The sequence below is a fragment of the Galeopterus variegatus genome, unplaced genomic scaffold (assembly GCF_000696425.1).
Source record: "Galeopterus variegatus unplaced genomic scaffold, G_variegatus-3.0.2 Scaffold544, whole genome shotgun sequence".
In the NCBI taxonomy this organism is placed as follows: Eukaryota; Metazoa; Chordata; class Mammalia; order Dermoptera; family Cynocephalidae; genus Galeopterus; species Galeopterus variegatus.
Window position 1 is genome coordinate 156,739 of NW_007726655.1, and position 20,957 is coordinate 177,695.

The 20,957-nt window shown below is 38.6% G+C and overlaps 1 protein-coding gene across 1 annotated transcript in view; it reads right to left on the reverse strand.

The window, feature by feature from the left end:
* TBX15 (T-box 15) overlaps positions 1–20,957 on the reverse strand; it is a 107,679-nt gene that overhangs the window by 37,303 nt on the left and 49,419 nt on the right. The window contains exons 2-5 of the mRNA XM_008569919.1: positions 11,563–11,776; positions 6,449–6,550; positions 4,480–4,651; positions 3,301–3,468 (exon numbers count right to left, since the gene is read on the reverse strand). Coding sequence (XP_008568141.1) covers positions 3,301–3,468; positions 4,480–4,651; positions 6,449–6,550; positions 11,563–11,776 — 656 coding nt within the window. The remainder of the gene's footprint in view (positions 1–3,300; positions 3,469–4,479; positions 4,652–6,448; positions 6,551–11,562; positions 11,777–20,957) is intronic.

A 20,957-nucleotide genomic window follows, 5' to 3' on the forward strand; every position in this document is an offset into this window, starting at 1 on the left:
AAAGACACAATAACTTGCTCAGAGAGATGAAGGTAGCTAGTGGAAAACTTAGGACTAAAACGCAGGTCTCCAAATGTCTAGCCATTGTTGTCCATGGAACAAGACTCTGCTTTTCCTTAGGAAGACTCGGCAATGTTTTATTTCAGTTCCATTCCCTCTATTGTCTTTTCTTCATTGTGTTCCTCCAAACAAGTTCTTGAGAACACCAAGGACCTACTGCTGACTTTTTCCCTCTTTACTTGCTTGTATACCTCCTAGCCATTCTTTTTTTTTTTTTGACTGGTAAGGGGATCGCAACCCTTGGCAGGGCAGGGTGTGGTCCGCACCACGCTCAACCAGTGCCAGCACCAGCCATCCCTATATAGGATCCGAACCCAGGACCTCGGCACTACCAGCACCACACTCTCCCAAGTGAGCCACGGGGCTGGTCCCCTCCTAGCCATTCTTTTAAAAATAAATAAATAAAGTAAACAATTTTGCTGTATTAATTAATCATTCTAGAATGTCAAGGGGAATAAAAATACAGTAATAGGTGAATATAAGAGCATATAATTCTTCACAAAAGAGAACAATTTATGCTGCCCAGCATCTTCAGGACAAGTCTGAAAATTATAGTCAGGTAACAGTGCTGACCTACAGAAGGAAGGATTTCAAGATTCCTGGGGGAAAAGCCAGAGGTTATTTTGCATTATTAGAAGGTACTGTATTATATTAAATCATATCTACACAGCTAAAGGGGATGTTAAACAATCATGGTTGTTGATTTATCCAGGGATTAGGGGCCTGTTAAACAGGCAAAAGCTGTTATCTTGATCCCAAATGGGAAGAATTGAGTACAACTCATGTATTCTAAATGTCAGCACATCATGAATTCACCGACGTGACATGAGGACAGAGAGATCAAAGTAGTTACCTATTGACTATACTCCCTTCGAGAGCCAATGCAGCTCCTCCAATTCCCAACAATCCACATTTTCCTTAATGAGCAATTTATTATTTATAAATGTCTCTCCTCCCCACTCTCCTGAGCACCCGTGCAGACCCAGCTATGGAGCAATGCAGGCTGACTACTATCAATTGGATGCCAAATTTGTGTTGGTCTTGAGTTGATGTGTGTTCTCTCCTCTAGGCCTCATAACTCTGAGTCAGGCACATTTTCAAACGAGGAAAAAAGTTGAGAGGGGTTAAGAAACTTGCTCAAGATCATACAATTTGTCAATGGAAAGGTCAGAAATCAAACCAGGTATATCTGCTGCCAAATCCCATGATCTTAACCATAGGATCCTGCCCCAACCCCAGGCCAGATATAGACAGAATATTTATATGAGTAGAATGTACTCAGACACTGTGTATGAAGAGAAGGTAGAAGTGAAAGGAATTTCAGGTCCCCGTGTTTGGTCTTCTTTCACTGTCAAAGTGAGTTGTACCCTTCTAGCTTCAACTCGAGTTACAGAAATGGCTCTGCTGGCCTCTGAACTGATCTTGATGAGGCAATAGAATGTTCATTTTTCAGTGTTCTAGTTTTTCCTACAAACTAAATTCTAAAGATGAAATATTTAATGTCATATCATTGCCTTCATGAGAAACTAATGATTAAAAATGGTACTGGGATAGCCTTAGAAAAATGCAGTCAGTTATCCAAAGAATTTTTACTCTTATACCTCTTCTTCTGAGCCAGACCTAATCCTAAGCTTCCAGTTGCTCCAAAGGCCATGTCTGTATTGCTGCTATATTTTCTATCAGAGCCTGAAAAATGTTATTAAAGTTTTCTATATGGACCCTCCGTGGCCTCAGCAATTTTACTTTCTAAGGAATTTGAGAGAGCTTAACAGTTTTTAAATAGCACCCAAAGCAAACTAAAGCTCTTCCTTTACCTTAGTTCAATTGTGGCATCCACATCTGGGGATCTCAAGTTGGAAACACTTTATGGCAGCTGAGAAAGTCTGACAACCATATAGTACTTAACATTTACTGGACTAAAGGCCTGTTGTATATCAAACTCCTCTAAGGATAAAGAATACCTAAGGAATCTTATCCAGATGCACCATGAAAGATAGAAATATCCCTGCTATATGAGGCCAAATATGTATAACTCACCTTCACCTGCCTGGTACATAGTAAATACTCAGTAAATAATTATTGAATGAATGTTTTCCTCTATTGCTTTCACTGTCAGAGAACAAAGTGGAGTACCCAATACAAAAGGGATTGGGTATAATAGTATAATTTAATTTTGCTTCAAGCTGGCCCCAACTAAAATATACAGATTTTCAAGCAAGATAAACAAAAATCTCTTTGTTTCAAAACAGGTTCACTGCAGGGTCCTTTTAATTAGACAATTTGTCAAAAGATCAAATACAATCCAATTCACAAAAATGGGATTCACATATAACTTTCAGAAAACTGCATAAGTGAGACCACCTGTAAATCCATCTAGCCACCCTCTTTTTAAAAAAGAACAATGTTTAGAATGACCACAATAATTCCAGACTTGGCTTCTCTCTCCTTCCTCCCCTCCCCATTCCACATATCTCCTGCATTCATCTTCCTAGTTCACACGTGTGTGTCAACATCAGAAAGAATGTTAATTCTTCCAGGAAAACATCCCTTATTTCCCAAACCAAGCCACGTATCTGTCATCGAAATTTTCCACTGTATTATTATTAAGTAGTTAAGCATTTTTCACTCAACTAAAATCCTTCTTTTTTTAAAAGGGAAAAACACATCTTAATCAGCTCTATTTCTCTAGTAAGCCTGGAACATAGTAAGTTCTCAATAAATACTTATGGGATGAATGAGCATATTACAGACATAAAAAATCTTACAGATCTTAGGATGTGGCTGATGATCACACAGAGTGTAAATGGAAGTGGTGGGATTTAAATAGCGGTTGAGAGCCTTGATAATTTTGACATAGCCTGGTAGAAGGATACACAGAAAACTGCAGATAAGAGTGAAGTCATGAACCAAAACTTGCAAAGGAATTCCAAATGATGAGGTTTATTTGCCAGGGTGTAGTACAGACCATAAACATAGCCACAGTACAGAGAGACATGAAAATAACTAGGAGGTTTAGTTCTCTTAGTCAAAACTCCTGTCTGATCTAAACCTAAAGTATGCCAGCTGTTACCAGGCATTACTATATTGTCATCACCAATGCCCTGTGTGCACTGCAAGACTGGTGTCTCTCCTTCCAGCTCTTCAGTGCTATGTAGAAGGACTAAGCATTTCTTACCAAAAGCAAGAATAAGCTCCTTTTAAAGCAAATGCATCAAGAGACTCTCAAGTGCAACTGCTTACCTGCTGGTTCTGATAAGCCGTGACTGTTGTGAACACGGTCTCAGGAAAGTTGAATGTTTTTACCCCATCACCCACAGGAACAGGCTTGGTAGGTGAAAGGTCGCTGCTGAAATCCTTGCGAATCACATGAACTCGAGGCTGGTATTTGTGCATAGAATGCAGAATGATCTGAAATAAGAAGAGAAAACATTACAGCAGGCTTGGCTTTAAGGTCTACATCTTTTCAAGCTCGTGTGCAAAATAAATCACAGGATGGAAGCATTGTAAGAGCACAGATTGGGGGTGGGACATACAGGAAACTGAAAATCACATGGAACCATATAGCAGGATATCCTTATCATGGATGGTAGATGTACTAGGTCTGCTTTCATTGGATAAATGCTGAATGACTGTTTTAGTACCAGTAGACACCACCACTAAAAGGTCTCAGAATCTCTACCATGTGACAGATTATGCTCTCCAGTTTCAAATTTTCAGCATGAGTTCATACTGTCTTTAAATTTTACACACTATTATTTGCACTCATTATTGAACTTATGGACATTCTTTTATGTTATGTGAGAGTGAATGGTGTATGTGTGTTCTCACTGCCTCAGAAAATTGTCATTTCCTTGAAGATAGGGGCCATGGAGTTAGCTTCTTCAATCTTCCTATAGCACCCAGTATAGTCCCTGGTACTCAGGGAAAATTCAGTACATGTTTTACTGCCAAAGATAAATTAATAACATCAGGTGCTCCAACTATATCTGCAAAGCCTTAAGACCTACTCTTCTCTTAAAAATTCATAAATTTCTTGACAAATCAGCCAAAACTGTCATTCACTTGTTTCCCATAGTTTATTGCCTTGTGAGTTAGTCTACTGAATGTTGTGATTTCTTTTACCACTGTTTAATTTGTCTTATGTTTCTGTCTTGCCTCCCTGATTAGGTTGTAAGTCCCTGGAGCATAAAGACTTTGATAAACACAACCTGATGCATAACAGATGTTTGCTAAGTGTTAGATTTGTAATAAATGGAATTTAACTGGAGGAAAAAAAATTTATGCATATTTACTTAAAATGACTTAAAGTGCCATAGAGATTCTTACTTTACCTATATGGAAAAGTGTGGAGTTAGTCAGCTCTAAAGCAAAAAGGGGAGGAGGAAGGGAGGAAAGGGGAGATGAAATTCTTTGACTCACATGTCCTTGATCATCCAATTCATTGTTGGTCAGCTTGAGTTTGTCGAAACTGACCACCTGTCTCATCCAGGTGTCTCCAGAAGCTAGAGAATCAGGGTGTATATAAACTCTCGGGGGCACAGGAGAATCAGCATTGCCAGCCACCATCCACTTGGAGCTATGATACACATATCTGAGACAGAGAGGGGGAGAGAATTCAAAGACAGATGCAGAGAGGGGATAGAGGCCCAGGAAACAAGTAGAGACGGAAAAGAGGAGAGACAAAGACAAAAATGGAGAAGTAACAGGAGTAAAACAGAAAATACAAAGGAGAAAAAGAGAAGAGCAGATATCCAGGGAAAATGAAGTAGAGATGGAAATGGACAGTGAATGGAGTGAGGGGAGGGCAGAGAAGTGTTGTGGTTAATGATCAAAGCTACAGCTCTCACGAGGAAAGCATTCTTGCAGCCCTTGTTCTTTCTTCTCTCTCTCCTGCCATGCACCCCTGTGTGTGTGCAGGCATCCTGAGCCCACGTGTCTAGCTATGGAAAAGGTATTTTACTGCAACCTTTCACCTTTCAAATGCAAACCATATAATCCCTTGGCCACTTGTTCAGGATTTTGTTCCTTATTAAAAACATCTTCCATATTGTCCTATAAAATGCAGCCATGTGCAGAGACCCTCCAGGCCTCTCACTTGTTAACCATTTCCTTGCTAAGAGTCTGAATTTTGAGGCATTTTTATGATAATGGAGGACCTTTGCCTTAGTACAGCCATTCTCAGAAACACCACCACATCTTCCCAGTTACTGTTTTCTCTGATGAACCTAGTTTTGAACTTCATTATCTTCCAGATTATTTTCCCACAAAGAAACTGGAAATGGGATGTTGCTGGTAGCAAAGGAAGTCAGTTTTCCAGACTTTGCCAATTGTCCACAGTTCTGAAGAGCTGTCTCTATGGATCTAGCACTTCCCTGCTTCTCAGTTCTAAAAGACCGCATGGGACCAGGACCCTGGCACACGGAGGCACTCAGTCCAAATCACAACTCCCAAGGAGTTCTAAAACAGACTGGAAGCATCTTCTTTCCTAAGTTTTGCCACCCAGACCACATCTCTCTTGGCCATTTCTCTCTCCCTGCCATACTAGTTGTGACCTCCCCAATTCATCTCTGACCTCCAGATTCATGGGTTTAGGGCCAAGTTCTCAGACTTTAAATATTTCAGAAAGGAGCCATGATTCACTGATGAAATTGAGATCTCCAGAGATTGAATAAGCCCTAACTTTTTTCTTTTTTTTAAATTTATTTTTTATTTTTTTTTATTTTATCAATATACAGTGTAGTTGAATTTCATGTCCCTTTACCAATTCCACAACCTTTTTCTGACAAGAGCTACATATAAGTCATCCAAGAGACATAAAAACTGTGTTGGCTTTTAATGACTTTAAGGGAAAGTTATCTCAAAACTCTCTTACAACTCATATTAATGAACAATAATTCTCCCTAACTATGTGTTCTTCTTGAAGTCTTACCCAATTCTCCTATTCTTCCTCTCCATCATCTACAGGGTGATCTATCAGATATGATTGAATACAAACTGGTCCACTCTCCTTCCCCTCTTGAAAATAAATCATCCCAACTCATTTAGCATTTCCCAAACCAAATCATTTAATATGTTAATCATTTTAAATGTTAATTAAGTTAATTTTAGACTTAAGATCCATTTGATGATTTTTGCTACCCAGGGAGACACTATACAATCCATTCTGTCCAGAGACATAGGGAGGACTCCAGACAAAACTGTTACTGAGCCCTGATTTCCTACTTGTTACTGTTTCCTGCTTGGTAAACTGCCACAGGCCACTACCATATCCTCTATTCCTTGTTCCCTGTACACTATACATTGCTAAAATGCTTTATCTAATGAGTTTAAAGAACCGTCGTGGAATGCTGGTGATGCCCACAATTCCACATCCCAGAGTCATTATTACCTGTATCTTTTGTTGTCCACAGGCACAATGTCCATTGCTATATAGTACTGCTGGTGTGGATCCAGGCCAGTGATTTTCACTCTCATGGCAGGAAACATTCTCCTGTGAAGGAGAATATTGTTGCAAGCTCAGCAATCAGAGGGGGAGAAGTAGCAGGAGTAAAAACTTAAAAGAGTGTCTTTTTACTGTGTACTCTAAGCACATCAAAGTTCAGTGTCCTCTAACTTTCAAAGCTGGCTGATTATTTTTCATTTTGGAAATTATCACAATAAAGCATGCTGGGGACTTATATTGCTGAAATAGCATCTCTTCTTAACTTAAATTGACATATTTAATGATGTATACACTCAAAGGGCTCATACCACGCTCTGCTTTATATTTTTAGTTAATCTTTAATGTGATATATATGTATGTGTAGATATGTGTGTGTGTGTATCCACACATACATTTCCTTAGCTATAATCTTCTTAAAGGTAGACATAATTATACTTTTCTTATCATTATACTTTTCTTATTACCCAAGAAGCTTATCACAGTTTATTACAGGTCATCATAAAATGTTTTTTGACTGACTGAGTTTATCTGAAATGACCACTCTAAAAATAGTCTCTCAGAAAAGAAGGAAAAAATGAAGGTGTTACCAGTCCCCAAACAAAGGTCCACCAAAGTTACTTTTAGTTCATAAAACTGTAGAAAAATTCTGCAACTTCTCAGGCTGTCAATGTGTGTGTCAGGGGAAGGACCCTGTGGAATAGGGAACAAATATCAAATGAATTCTAGTGGCCTCTGGGCAATACCTTGCTTCTACCACAATGGCTTGTTAAACTTGCCAAAGCAAGTAAGGTCAGGATATAGCACTTTACAACTTCTCTCATAATTGAAGAGAGGAGGAGAGGGAGAAGCCCAAAAAGGATTGAGTTTCAACGAGTCTAGAATAAAGTTCACTATTCTTCTTTAATCATAAGAAAGAAGAAAAGTATTGAGCTCTTTTGTATCAAGCCAGACATAAAAAGTGCTCAGTTCAAAAATTTGGGTTGCCCTGAGTGTGCTCTAGAGTACTTGTACACAAAATGCTGCACTAAGCTTAAGCATCTGGGGCTAGTTAGTCGAGCTGGGCAGAGCACAGTGCTAACGAGGTCAAGGTCACAGACTTGATCCACATACGGCCTAATTGGCTTTGCTCCATTTCACGGCCACAGACAGCATCTTGCATATGTGTACTGGTGGGTTACATGAGAGGCTGCCTGTGCTAGTCACACGCTCACTTTTCATCCAGGGAAAGCACCCCAAAAGGTAGCTGCCCTCTGGCAGTAGGTCAGTGACATCATAATCATGTTCAAGGCAAAGTACAAGAAGGACCATAGACCTTGAATAGGAATAGTGGCTAATTCTTAAATAGTTCCAAAGAATAATATATAACCATTTTTTCTTTCCCACTTTATTAGTTTTCAGAAGCCTCTGTTGGTATATCATTTTAGATTTTCTACTCCTACCCTCACAAGTTTAATCAGAAAGTCTTATAGTTTAGTCTTATCATGGGATAATGAAATTTGATGGTGGGCTACTCATAATGACTGAATCTATAGGTTAGGCTTTTTTTTTTTTTTTTCCCTTTTTGTCTTTTTTCTTGACCGGCAACGGATCGCAACCCTCAGTGTCGTGCCCGTACCGGACCGGGACCGGCCACGGGATCGCAACCCTCGGTGTTGCTCCCACACCTCGCTCAGCCAGTGAGCGGCCGGTCTGTATGTGGGATCTGAACCCTCGGCGGGAGCGCCTCTGCGCTTCTCAAGCGGCGCACTATAGCAGTGTGCCACCGGGCCGGCCCATATAGGTTAGGCATTTTGATCCACATTAATTCTTTCCAAAAATTTGGGAACCTTTATCTATACATTTAAATGTAGATCACTAATTTTCTTCTTAATAATAATGATTTATGAGGGTACTACAAAAAGTTCATGGAAAAATAGAATTAAAAGATAGTTTGAATCTTTCCATGAACTTTCTGAAGTACCCTCATGTATAAATGATTGAAGGGCCTCTTGTCAGTGATAGGGAGAAAGTCCTCTCACTTACTACCTGAGATTAGAAAATGTGGTTTCTCTCAGCCACCTACAGAGTCTATATTACTTTGAAAGAGATGGATTTCTTTTCCTGATGACTTCAGGAAAATGGTTTTGTTGTTTTCTAATTCAATACCTTTTTTTTCTCGAACAGTTACATGACCTTGAGTGGGAAAGCCACCCCTCTCTTTCTAGTACTAAAGTTCTAAAATCAATGAGCTGTGTGACTTTGGATAAATCACTTAGCTCCAAAGAGAATAGATAATCTCTAAGGTGTCCTCCTGTTTTAAAATTCTATGACTATGTTTAAATTTTCTTAAAAACGTTGCAAGCATTGCTTTTTCTTTTTGTCAGTATTTTAGCACAGAATATCAAATGAAGTCACACACTCCGGAGAAAAATTAATCTTTCATATTTCACAAAATAAGATATGTTTGTTTTTAATGTTATGGCTAAATTTAGGCCAGTTATTTTTCTTCCAAACCTATTAATCCCTACAAGCACCTCTGTCCGTGGTGCTGATTGTACAGATTGTGTTGGTACATTCAAAGATAGTCGACTCTGTACACCACAGTAGTTCTGAATCAACAGAATTAAAGTTTGGGGTCTGAAAAAAGGTAGATGGTGACTAAGACCTTCTGAGTGGGAAAAAAAAAGCACAGAGATTCATGCACAACTAACATAACTAAGAAAATGAAAATTGGAATTAAAATTGAAAAGGAATTCACAGAAGAAAAAAGCCTTCTTTGTATGTTTCTGCATTGTTCCATAATGACTGAGCAGAGTAACAAGTAGCAACTGCAACAGCTGAGGCAATTCAACGCAGAAGCAAAGAATGCAGCTCTAAACCTGAACAAAGGACTTCAAAACGACTGAAGAACAAACTGTGTCTGTGCTAGGGTATACGGGGAAGAATTCATGTGTCAAGCTAACGTTGTGAAAACAAAGATGTGAAAAAGAAAACGCTGCAAAAGAAATCATGAAATGAGTCAGAGTTATTAAGAAGGTGCTTAGATGAACTGACCACACTGAAGTGCAGGGAATGAGGGAACAGTATCAGGAGCAAGAATAAATGGAATACACAGACCCAACAGCAGTAAGGTGAAAAACCCAAAATTAGCACTGAAAAATCTTACAGACAAAAAGCAATTGTAATATTTCCCCTCTCTCCAAACCAACCTCTCTGCTAAAACCTGAAAAATAAATAAAATAAAATAAAATAAAAAGTTTTTCCTTGAATTGCTTTGTTCTCTTCCAAGCCTTAACACCACAGAATATAGAACAGGAGTACAGTGAACCCCAAGCAACAACAAAGGGATGGCATTAAAAGTAATTCTCCTTGGAAGGAGAACAAGATTTCAGGTGCAGCCTCTTTGCGTCTGCGGCCGCAGTGTCCGTGCATCTGCAATGATGGTCGTGCAGAACTGCTCCAGTTTCCTGATCACGAGGAATAAGCAGACAAGCAGCACCCAGCGCAGTAACCTGAGAGCCCGCAACTCCTGCTGCGATGGGCTGAGGCACCATCAGCCGATGGGCATGCAGCCGGCAGCCGGCAGCGACAGCAGACGTGTCTTGGTGGTCATGAAGCGGAGGTCCGGCCAGAGAAAGCTCGCTACCCCCTACGTACGGACCACCAACAAGAACGCCCAGGCCACCCTCAACAGAACGGGCACATGGTCCGCGAGAATCAGGACCGCCCTGATCTGCGCAGAGCCGCCGTCCGCAGAGCCAGCGCCGTCCTGCTCAGCCAGAAGCCTGTGATGTTGAAGAGGAAGCGGCCGCCCTACCAAGAGTTCCTGAGCCCCCCATCCCCAAAAGCAATAGTCAGCTGACTTCTCTCGGGGTTGGGAGGGGAAGATTTCAGGATCATTTAAACCTCATGTTTTTGTGATGTCTTATTGTATTGGAAAGGTCCTCTATAAGCATATAGGGGAACTGGACCAATCTAAATATTCTTTTACTTTAAATACAGCTTACAAGCAATGAGGTAGATCTTTTTGGTCCCCATGACATGTGAAACTATGTAAATTGGCTTTGAAAATGTCAAAGTAGCATAATTGTTTCGCTTAATTTCAATTAACTATTCTTATATACTCAAAGTTTTGTCCAAATTTAGTTTTATCTAAATCATTTTCATTTTGAATTCAGGGAGCAAGAACTACAATCATTTTGTAATAGTGCAAAGTTAGAAATAGTTAAGACTATCGTTTTAGAGCCATGCAGATTTATGTAGAATCCTGGAGCTTCCCCTTAGTACTTCTGTGCCTTAGTCAGGTTAATTAACCTCTTTCAGCCTTTGTATCCTTATCCAGACATGGGATAACCATATCCTACCTCATAGAATTCCTGTGAAGTTTAAATAACTATGGGAAATTGAAAGATATTAACAAAAGAGAAGCTTAACCAGAAGTGTCTGTTTCAAGAGATACTGTGTGTTTAAAACTTTTAACATCCTAGATAAGAAGTTTTGCAAGAGAATCCACAGATCACCATTAAAGGTTTGTAATAATTTCAAGCCAACAATGAAACATAGTCAATAAACAGCAGGGTTCAGAAAATGCACCATGCCCAATTCTTGTGAAAAAAAAATTGTTTTTACACAAATATCTGTTTGCTTTAAATGCCTTAGAAGATACAAGCTATTGTTTAGGGAGCAAACTTCTTGAAAACATTAGAGGTGAAGTAAACACTTACTTTGGAAATCTATCTTTTGGTTGTTAAGATACCATGAACCTCCAGTATTAGCCAAAATACATTTGTAGGTGGAAAATGTTTGTGAGGGTAAAGATGGTTTAGATTTGAGTGGCCCTGGGAAGAAAACAGCAAAATCACAGTAAACACAACAGGACCACTTTACAGAATGTCCAGATGCAGAAAAGTGAGTTCAAGTTGCTTCAGCTTCACTGATGTTACCACAGATAACTGGGGGAGAATGTAATGGCTCCTACTTCAGTGGATTCTTCAAAGCTGGCCACTCAAAGGCATCTGTCCTTACCTGCCTGCTTTGGCGATGATCATTTTGGTTCCAACGTTAAAGGCACTTGTCCTTACCTGCCTGCTTTGGTAATGATCATTTCGGTTCCAATGTCATGGAACCTCTTCCAGAGGTCAGCACATTGCAGCTCCACCTGAATCTCCTCCATGGAAGACATGGCAGCAGGCACAGGGCCTGCAGCCCCAGAGGCCAGGTCAGGGTGGGTGCTGAAGGAGCAGGAAGTCCGCTCAGTGAGCACCTCAGAGTCCGAACCAGTGCTCTGCTCAGAATCTGCAACATAAACAATCAAGCCTTAGGTGAGAAACTGCTGTGAGCCCCCCTAATTCTGGCCCTAAAAAATGGGGACTGGGAATGTGGTGGAGTGGGGAGAGAGGTAAACAAAAGGAGACTTAAAGCTGGGAAGCTCCAGAGCACAGCATTCAGGGCATTTTATTTTATTTTTTTTATGGTTTGTTTTTGTGATTTACGACCTTCTTTTAGGTTTCATGTTTCCAACATGACATCTGGCATTTTACTAAGTTTTAGCAACAGCTGAAGAAAATTGGTCCACAGCAGGCAATATAAATAGTACTAATGTCACCATGTTGAAGAGTATGAGGCCAAACCGGAGAAACAAAATAAATGCCAAATTAAGGTAAAATAATAATTACAGGCTATAGCTCCAAATCTAGATTAGACTATTATATTCTTTAATTTCATACCACTCAACATCATTGCCCATTAGTTAGTTATTTCTAAACATGGCAATTTTTCCTCCACTTACATATGCCCTGGTCATCAAAAGTAATGAAAAGTTGCTTGGGATCTTTAGAAGCACTTGTCATATATCTAAGTAAATGGCTTTTCCTAAGAGTAAAATCAGGCCATTTTAGGTGGGGGTAAAAAACCTCTGTTGTGAGCCAAAGATATAAGCATATGGAAAAAGTTACCCAAGAAGGTGGCTGAAACAAAGGGAATAAATGAGTTCAGGAGACACCTTGATTGGTTTCTGAAGTATGGGCAGAGGGGAAGGGTGATCCAAACAGGAAGGTGGGATTGAGAGCAACCAAGTAAAAAGCTGGCATGCTGGGCCAGATGGTCCTTTCCTGTGTCTTCCGTACTTATGAAGAGAAGTGGGTTGGGGGAAACAGGGGAAGTATACTGATGGAGAAGACTGGAATCTGATTTACCAGAGAAGAATCTTCTGGAATTTTTAAAATTTACTTTTAGGAGCCTGATGCCAAAAATTGTATGTCCTAAGATTTTCCAAATTCAGATTATCTACATTTTAATTTTAGGTCAAATTATACTGCAAGTTACAAGAACCTACCACCCTTTACATCTAGGATTCTGATTGGTTTCCTCGTAAATAAATATATACATGAGTATAGGTGGGAAACACCAGTGTCTTACCCTGACACATGATTTTTCAGTGCTGTCAAGTGTCAGGTGTTCTTGGATATTAGTCCTTGACACTAGTAAGAAGGATAGGACAGAATGCCAGACCATTTGCTGCCATCTTCACTTACAAAAGTATTTCAAAAAGTTCATGGAAAGATTTGTATTATCTTTTAATTCTTTTTTTCCACAAACTCTGTGAAGTACCCTCATACCTATAGTAGGTTTTTAGACTGGATAACAACACATACCATGGTTCCTTTATTTTTAGCCCTGACTTGTTTCTCTCTCAAACCCAGGCAGCTTGTTTAACAAGACTATCCCACAGCTTTGCCAAAGTCCACAGGAATAAAGTGCCCACAGGAAGAAAAGGACCATTCCTCTCCCTCTTCCCCAGTTCCTAACCCATCACTTCTGAAGATATTCAGGTTGCTGCAGAACTGAATCAAACTCCTAAGTAAAGGGGAAGTTGCTGACCAAAAACTTTAGTTTAACTATAATCACTAGTCCGGTCATTATCTTCATACAAAAAAAAAAAAAAAAAAAAAAAAGAAAAGAAACTAAACTAAAAAGTTTTATAACTAGTTTTACATATCTGAGTATATAATTTTATACCTTGGACTAAGCAGGAGCTATATTTTGTTTCCTCCAAAAAGAACTACTTATCTAAGATGAGCGCTGCTGCTGAGTAACAAATCTCCATCCCAGACTGATACCACACCCTTTCAGTAGCAAAGCCGTCATATCATCACACACTCAGCCAAACACAGTAATTCAGATCCCCCATGAGATGGATTCCCAAATCTCATTTTTTTCTCTGTGATATCCAAAGATCTCCTCACTTGTCACGAAAATTCCAACCTTTTTAAAAACTTCTCAAAACAAGATTTAAGGAATATAGCCTTGTTCTACCTTTGGGAGCAAAGTGTTATGAAATCTCCTTACTATAGAGTGTCACAATTATGAAAAAGTTGGAAATAGACACCCTAAGTAGAGCACAGCAGAAGTTAGGACATATGATTTCCCCAACGTATGTTTAGGAAGGGAAGGGGAGAAAAGGGTATCACTGAACTTAGTGATAAATACTTAATGGTAGCCAAGTTGAGTTTGGGATTGAAATGGGGACTATGGCTGGAGAATTAAGAAATAAGATGGGCCGGCCCGTTGGCGCACTGGAGAGTGCACTGCTTGGGAGCGTGGCGGCGCTCCCACCAAGGGTTCGGATCCCATGTGGAGACCGGTTCCCGCTCACTGGCTGAGCGTGGTACGGGCGCGACACCGAGGGTTGCGATCCTGTTACCGGTCAGTAAAAAAGACAAAAAGGAAAAAAAAAAAAGAAATAAGAGACTCTATTCTTTTATTATTATTATTATTATTATTATTATTATTATTATTATTATACATACATGTGGGGTATTTAAGAGACTCTATTCTTTTATTATTATTATTATTATTATTATTATTATTATTATTATTATTATTATTATACATACATGTATTATTATTATTATTATTATTATTATTATTATTATTCATACATGTGGGGTATTCTTAACTCACTATGTCATCTGGAATGAAATAGGGATTCAAAATGTAACATTAAATAGATTAACAAATAATCTTAGACAAGCCACTTAACTACAAGGAGCCTATTTTCTTATAGTGCTTTGAAAAGGATTGAACTGAAAACTTTTAGGATCTCTTCCACCTCTAATGACTTGACGAATGTAAGAATCCTCTCCAACGCAAGAGGTAACCCAAGAAACCTCAATTAGAAGCATCAAATTTAAAACTGTTTAGGTAAGACAAGTTAAGTGAGGAAAAAGACTGGGGCCCAGATACACATTATCACAAGAGTTAAAGAATTGAGTGGGTATTCTCTAAGGGTTTATAGTTTCAATCAAGTCAATCCATAAGCACCGGTCAGCATATGGTCCTAGATGAAATACCATGTAGATAATTACAAACATAATCCCAGACTTTGAGGAGTTTCCCACTTAGTGTTGATTAATTATGTGTTTATTGAGTACTTACTATGTACTAGCACTGTGCTAGATTCTGGGAAATACCAAAGTACACGATGGGACTCCTCTTCAAGGTATTTACAATAGTACAATGAAGACTGGGAGCATTTGTAAATAATGACAGACCAATACAAATAACTACCACACAGTTGTCCACACCATTACATATTACCTCATATGTCTCAAGAGTCCAGAAAAGAGAGAGATCTAAGAGTCCTGGGGAACCCACGGTTACTTGAAAGGAAATGGACAAGACTGTGGAGGCATAGGCAGCATTTGCCTGTGAGGAGGATTTTCAGAAACTATTATTTGCTTCCCTGGAAATACTCTGAACTCCTAGATTCTCACTCCCTGGAATGTAGGCACCACTCCACATTTGCATGAGTGCACCATGCAATTTTTCATTCTCAATTGTTTCTTATCATAATTTGGAAATAAAATTAATGTTATACATTACATAGTTTTTTAAAAAACTTCTAGATGTATTGGGGCCACCTATGATGTAAGCTATCCTACAATACCCATAAAATAGTAATCTCAGAGTCAAAACTAACGGCCTAGGTAAAAATAAAGTTCAACCCTTTTAAAATACATTTCTAAATCATTCATACTGCCAGTTATATAAATATTTAGGCTAACCAGGTCGATAATTTTAGCTATTGATTATAATATATAAACAAGCTATCTACATCATGAATATAAGGAACACAGAGATGGTTATTTTAATCAAATCAGATCATCCATTCAGAAATAAAGTCAGTCCATTGAAGATCAAAAAACACCTTTATATTTTCAAGTTCTTTTATTCTTGGCAATTTGTGACTTCCTGTCTTCAAAAATAACCATTAGGAACTCATTTGAATGATCTGGAAAGATTTCTTGTCTCTTTTGAATAATAAGTATTTCAACAAGGAACGTTGTAGTAAATCAGGAATATAAATGATAAAGTTACACATAATCAAGGCAGTTAAAGAAAAAAACTTGGGGAACTAGCACTGAGCCCATTACACATAACTGGTTTGACTGATAGAGTCAAACCAACATATCTATTCCCATCCACCAAAAATCCTTTAAAAAAGAGATTCTAGCCATCAGTTCATAGTACCACTCACTTCCTATCTCTGACCTATTTCACTTTGCTGGAATGGATACTATAATGCTAAGTCCCCACAGAAAGTTGAGTTTAACTTAGAGTGAGTTCAATTCTCAATTCATGGATAATGGTAGCAATAATAAAATAGTTTCTTTATTTATATTTTACCCATTACCTAATATATTCTTCCAATTTATGAGGTAGACATAGCATTTATTTTTATGCCCATTTTGTGGATGAGGAAATTGAGACTAAGAGAAATTGAAAATACACATGGACAAGAACATAGGTCTTCTGCCTCCTAATCCAATGATCAGATCTCCCCAAGATCATACTACGTTCAAACCTTGCCAAAGCAGCTGACAATTCTATAGCACCCCTCAACTATTTTAACCACCCCCACACTGAAATGGCATAAACATGTTTGATCTTCGCCAAATCACATAACTATTTTGGTCCCTAATTTCCTCAATCTTTACAGCACAGTACATGCACATTTAATTAAAGATGCTATAAAGTCCCTTTTAATGCTAGTGTTTAAGGATGGATTAGTAGTGCAGCTTAGAAACCATTAAGACTAACAACAGCAAACCAACCAAAATAAGTTGATTTGATTACTATATATAGAAAATGCCTAAATTGTATAACTTTGATTTTAATGAACGCTTAATGTCAAAATTAGAGGTTACTAAAATATATTTTACCCTCTTCCAGGTGATTTGCATTTCTGCTTAACAGATAATTTTGAGGAATCACTCATTGCTACAGTGCACAAAGCACTCTTACCACTGTGGCTCTGCTACTTACCAGCAGTGGGATTTCTGAAAGTCTCTTCAGTTCACTGGGCCTAAGTTTCCTTATCATTACTATTAGGGGGTGTGGGTATAAGATATATTCCTGCTCAAAAAAATTATATTTATATCCTTACAAGAAAATGTAATTTAATAATTGTGTTTATAATATTATTGACTTTGAACAGTGAGATAAATAAGAGCTCACAAGAACTATTCCAAAGAATTAATGGTCAACATGTATTGAGTTCTTACTACGTGTCGGGAGCTCTGCTAAGACTTTACATGCATAGCATCATTTAGTACAAAAAAAGTAAGAGTTATTATTATCTCCATTTTATACATTATTGATGCCAAAGTCCAGTTATATCAGTTCTACCGCCTAAAGATTTCAGGCATACAAGACTACATTTAATTCCATTTTTATTTCACCAAATAAAATTTCTGCTTTATATAGACTATATTAATGGACCAAGACAGATAAAACAGTTTGTTGCTCTGAAGGAGCTCACAATCTGGTAGGAAAGACAAAAACTGTTTAAAAAAGACTGACTGTGACCCATGATCCAACAGAGGTAGGAACAAACTGTGAAGGAGCTTTGAAGAAGCAAGCCAATGATAGGAGGATTGAGAAGACCTCATGAGGTGACATTCGAGGATGAACTTGAAATCTAAGTTCAATATCAACGAACAAAGAAATAAGGGGGAAAGAATTTCAGGTAGTGGGAATAACATGGGTAAAGATTTAGCATTTTTAGATAATTACAAGCAAACTGGTATAGCTAGAGTTTAGCGCATGTAAGGGGAAGTGGGAAAAATAAAACATGAAGGTGGAAAGTCAGGTTCAATTCAACTAAGTGACTATTTATTGAATATTCCTAAGTGCCAGTCACTGTTTTAGACTCTTGGGACATCAGGGAACAAACAAAAATTCCTGGGCACATGGAGTGTACTTTCCAGAAGAATCTTAGGTATCAGAATGTGGTGTTTAGACTTTATTCTCTGCATATTGAGGTCTTCCTTTACTTGAAGGTAATGATAGCTCTGTCCCCTTTCAAAGCTATGGATTCCATAAGCTGAGTTTAATGCTTTGCCACATCTGCTATATGATAGCCTGGTTTCAATGTGGAAAATGGGAGATAGAAGACAAGTGTAGAGTCACATAAGACATGTAGAATTTTCTAAAATTAGATGCACAGAGCCACTTTGATAAAACTGGACCTCGGCTGTCATTTTTTCCCCAAGGAAGAAAATAGCTTGAAATAATTAAAAGAGAAAGATCCAACCCAGATGAAAATCAAACACATCATCAGATTCTTTTTTTTTTTTCTGCCAAATACTGTACACAACACATTGAGTGGTATTTCCTATCTGACATTGATAAGACAACCACTCCTTGGTCTGGTTCCTAAGTCCCAAAGTCTGTAAAACCAAGAACTCTGTGGCCATCTCAGGGCTCCCATTCATACCAGGGCAGATATCAAAATCTTATAACCCCGGAAACACTCTCTGTACCAGGCAAAGTAAACTCCTATTTCCAGAGGACCACTGCAGTGGAAATTGGTTCTGGGATGCCAGATTTTATCAGGTAGCTTAGAAAAAGCTGGTGATGAAACTTTTCACAGAGTAATTCTAAATGTGGCAGAAGCAGAGCCTTTGGCACTGATCTGAGTACGGACTGAGCCCAAATTTGATACTCAGTCCAGAGCTTCAAGGGAATGAACTATAACCCAGGATGGATTAAACTAAAATCATGGTGATAGCAAACACTCCAATAAGCCTGCTAGATGGTTTCAGTAATGAAATGGAGTCTCTGAGCTCTCCAGGCCTTCCAAGTTCTATTTGGGAAAAAGGGGGAGGTAACCTGAAGCCTGTGATTCCCCTGCCAATAAGCCAATTAAAGAGATAAGAGCACGTATCTCTCCAGCTGCCTAAAGCACTCTCCACCTAACAACCATCACCTCTGTCAGTGATACACAGCACCATAGCAAGGACCCGAAGTTATCCCTGAGATCTAAGGTTTTTAAAGAAGCTCTGCAAAGAAGAGGCAGCATTAATTTGTTATATCTATTTCTTTATTTTTATTTTTATTTTATTATGAATATCCATGAGATACAATGCTGATTGTCATCCCTAGTGGCATGATGTGAGGGCCAGATTCATACTGGCAGCATACCCATTACCAGAAATTGCTAATGTACTTCGTGTCCCCCACCCAATTATCCCCACCTCCCTGCCCCTCTCCTTCCCCTTTCTCCCCCACTCTACTTTGTAGCCCAAGGAATGTTCTCTCCCTCTGCAAAACCAACACACTACTGTGGTCTTTCTTTTCTTCCTTCTTTCTCTCTTAGCTCCCACATATGAGTGAGTATATGCGGTATTTATCCCTCTGTGCTTTGCTTATTTCACTCAACATATGTTTCTCCAGGCTCATCCATGTTGTTGCAAATAGGAGTATTTCATTCTTTTTTATGGCTTCTTGTTGATCAGACAAACCTCAAGGCCATTAAATGTTCAACCTCTAGCGCTCCAGCCTGCTTTGAAGGTGGAAGCAAAAAAAAAAAAAAAAAAAAAGCAGTAACAAGCACTGCACTAGCACTTCATGTGTGTTATCTCATGTAATTTTCACAGAAACCCTATGTGGTAGGCATTATTGCTACCATTTTACAAATGAGGAATTGAGGCTTGGCATGAATAAAGGCTTTTCTCACATTATGTAACTAGGAGGTGTCAGAGTGGGATTTGAGTTAGTGTTAACACTAGAGTCGATGCTGTATCCACTATCCACTGACGCCCATTTTTCAGAACTAGAACTGCAGAGCTGTGTACTTCCTGCTCTAGACAGAAATGCAGGGTTAATGCCCTGTCTGCTCAGCCAGAAGATAGCTCTATGAAAACTAAAACATTGTAGGTTCTGTTGGGAGAAGAGAAAATTCAAAGCAAGGTCAGATGGAAATTTTCCTTTCTCAGTATCAGGGCAGTTATGTTCAGGAGTATTTTAAAAGGTCTCTTCACCAACTTAACAAGTAAGTATAATAAGTAAGTATTACTTATTTAATAAGTAAGTACAAATGTAAAGAGACTCTTTTGTTGCATTTCACTTCCTATCCCCAGTCCGACCTGAATGAAAGATCCAAATGTCAGGGACACTAAAGATCATTGTCAATGTCAAATCACCCCTTTGCTTTAACCTAGACTGACGTGCAAAATAAAATTAGAAGGTATTTGGAAGATGTTTGGGCTTTAGAAAATTTTAATGACAGCACTGAAAGACAGGAAAAGGCAGCTGAAGTCATTTCTACTTGTGCAGAATTTGGTTTATTTAGGCTTAACTCAGGTCAGGTTCAGCCTAAAGTTTTTGTTAGTCCTAAAGGGAAATTTGTGCCTGAGAATTCAGCTGATAATAATGTATTACATTAGTGTTTATAATGTTTATAAACAATAAAGTGTCAAATTAACACATAAGATTCTATGACAATGATCAAGTGCATCATGAAGACCAAGAAAAAATAAGGCACAAATATGGGTCTGGATTTTCTAAAACAGTCCTAATCTCAAATATTTCATTTTATACTTTCCATAATATTAATATTTGTGAGCCCAATTTTTGGTTCAGAAAATATTCGTGATGAATACATAGATAATGCATAAATAGAACAATCAAAAATTGGTCACAAGCCACATGGCAATACCCAATCTAAATACCTCTTGCACCAGAGGTCCCCCAAAAGTTGATTCTGATTAACTGGGTGGTCTTCAAGATTTACCAGTCAATTTTAGGCCAGCAACTGTCAGCAAAGTCCCCTTCCTGAGGCTCTTGGCACTTTTCCTAGATGAAGAAACACATTAATTCATTCCCAAGCCAGTGCTTATTTGCTCTTTGCAACCACTACTTACAACCTCCCACCACCACCCCCAACATGAGCCACGGTCATAGCACCATTATACATCGGCCATTATGGTCTTTTAATTTCTGTGAAGTGAAAAGTAGGCCTTCTTCCAGAGGCCATAGAAGCACTTGACTTATGCCTTGTTAGAATGTTCTCGCTGAACACCAATAAACAAACAAATTCATCCTGATGTGCTAAAAGGGAAGAATTAAGCATCCAATTTCTAAGCAACAAGAGTGATTTAACTATGACTTCTGGAGACAGGTGGCAATTTCA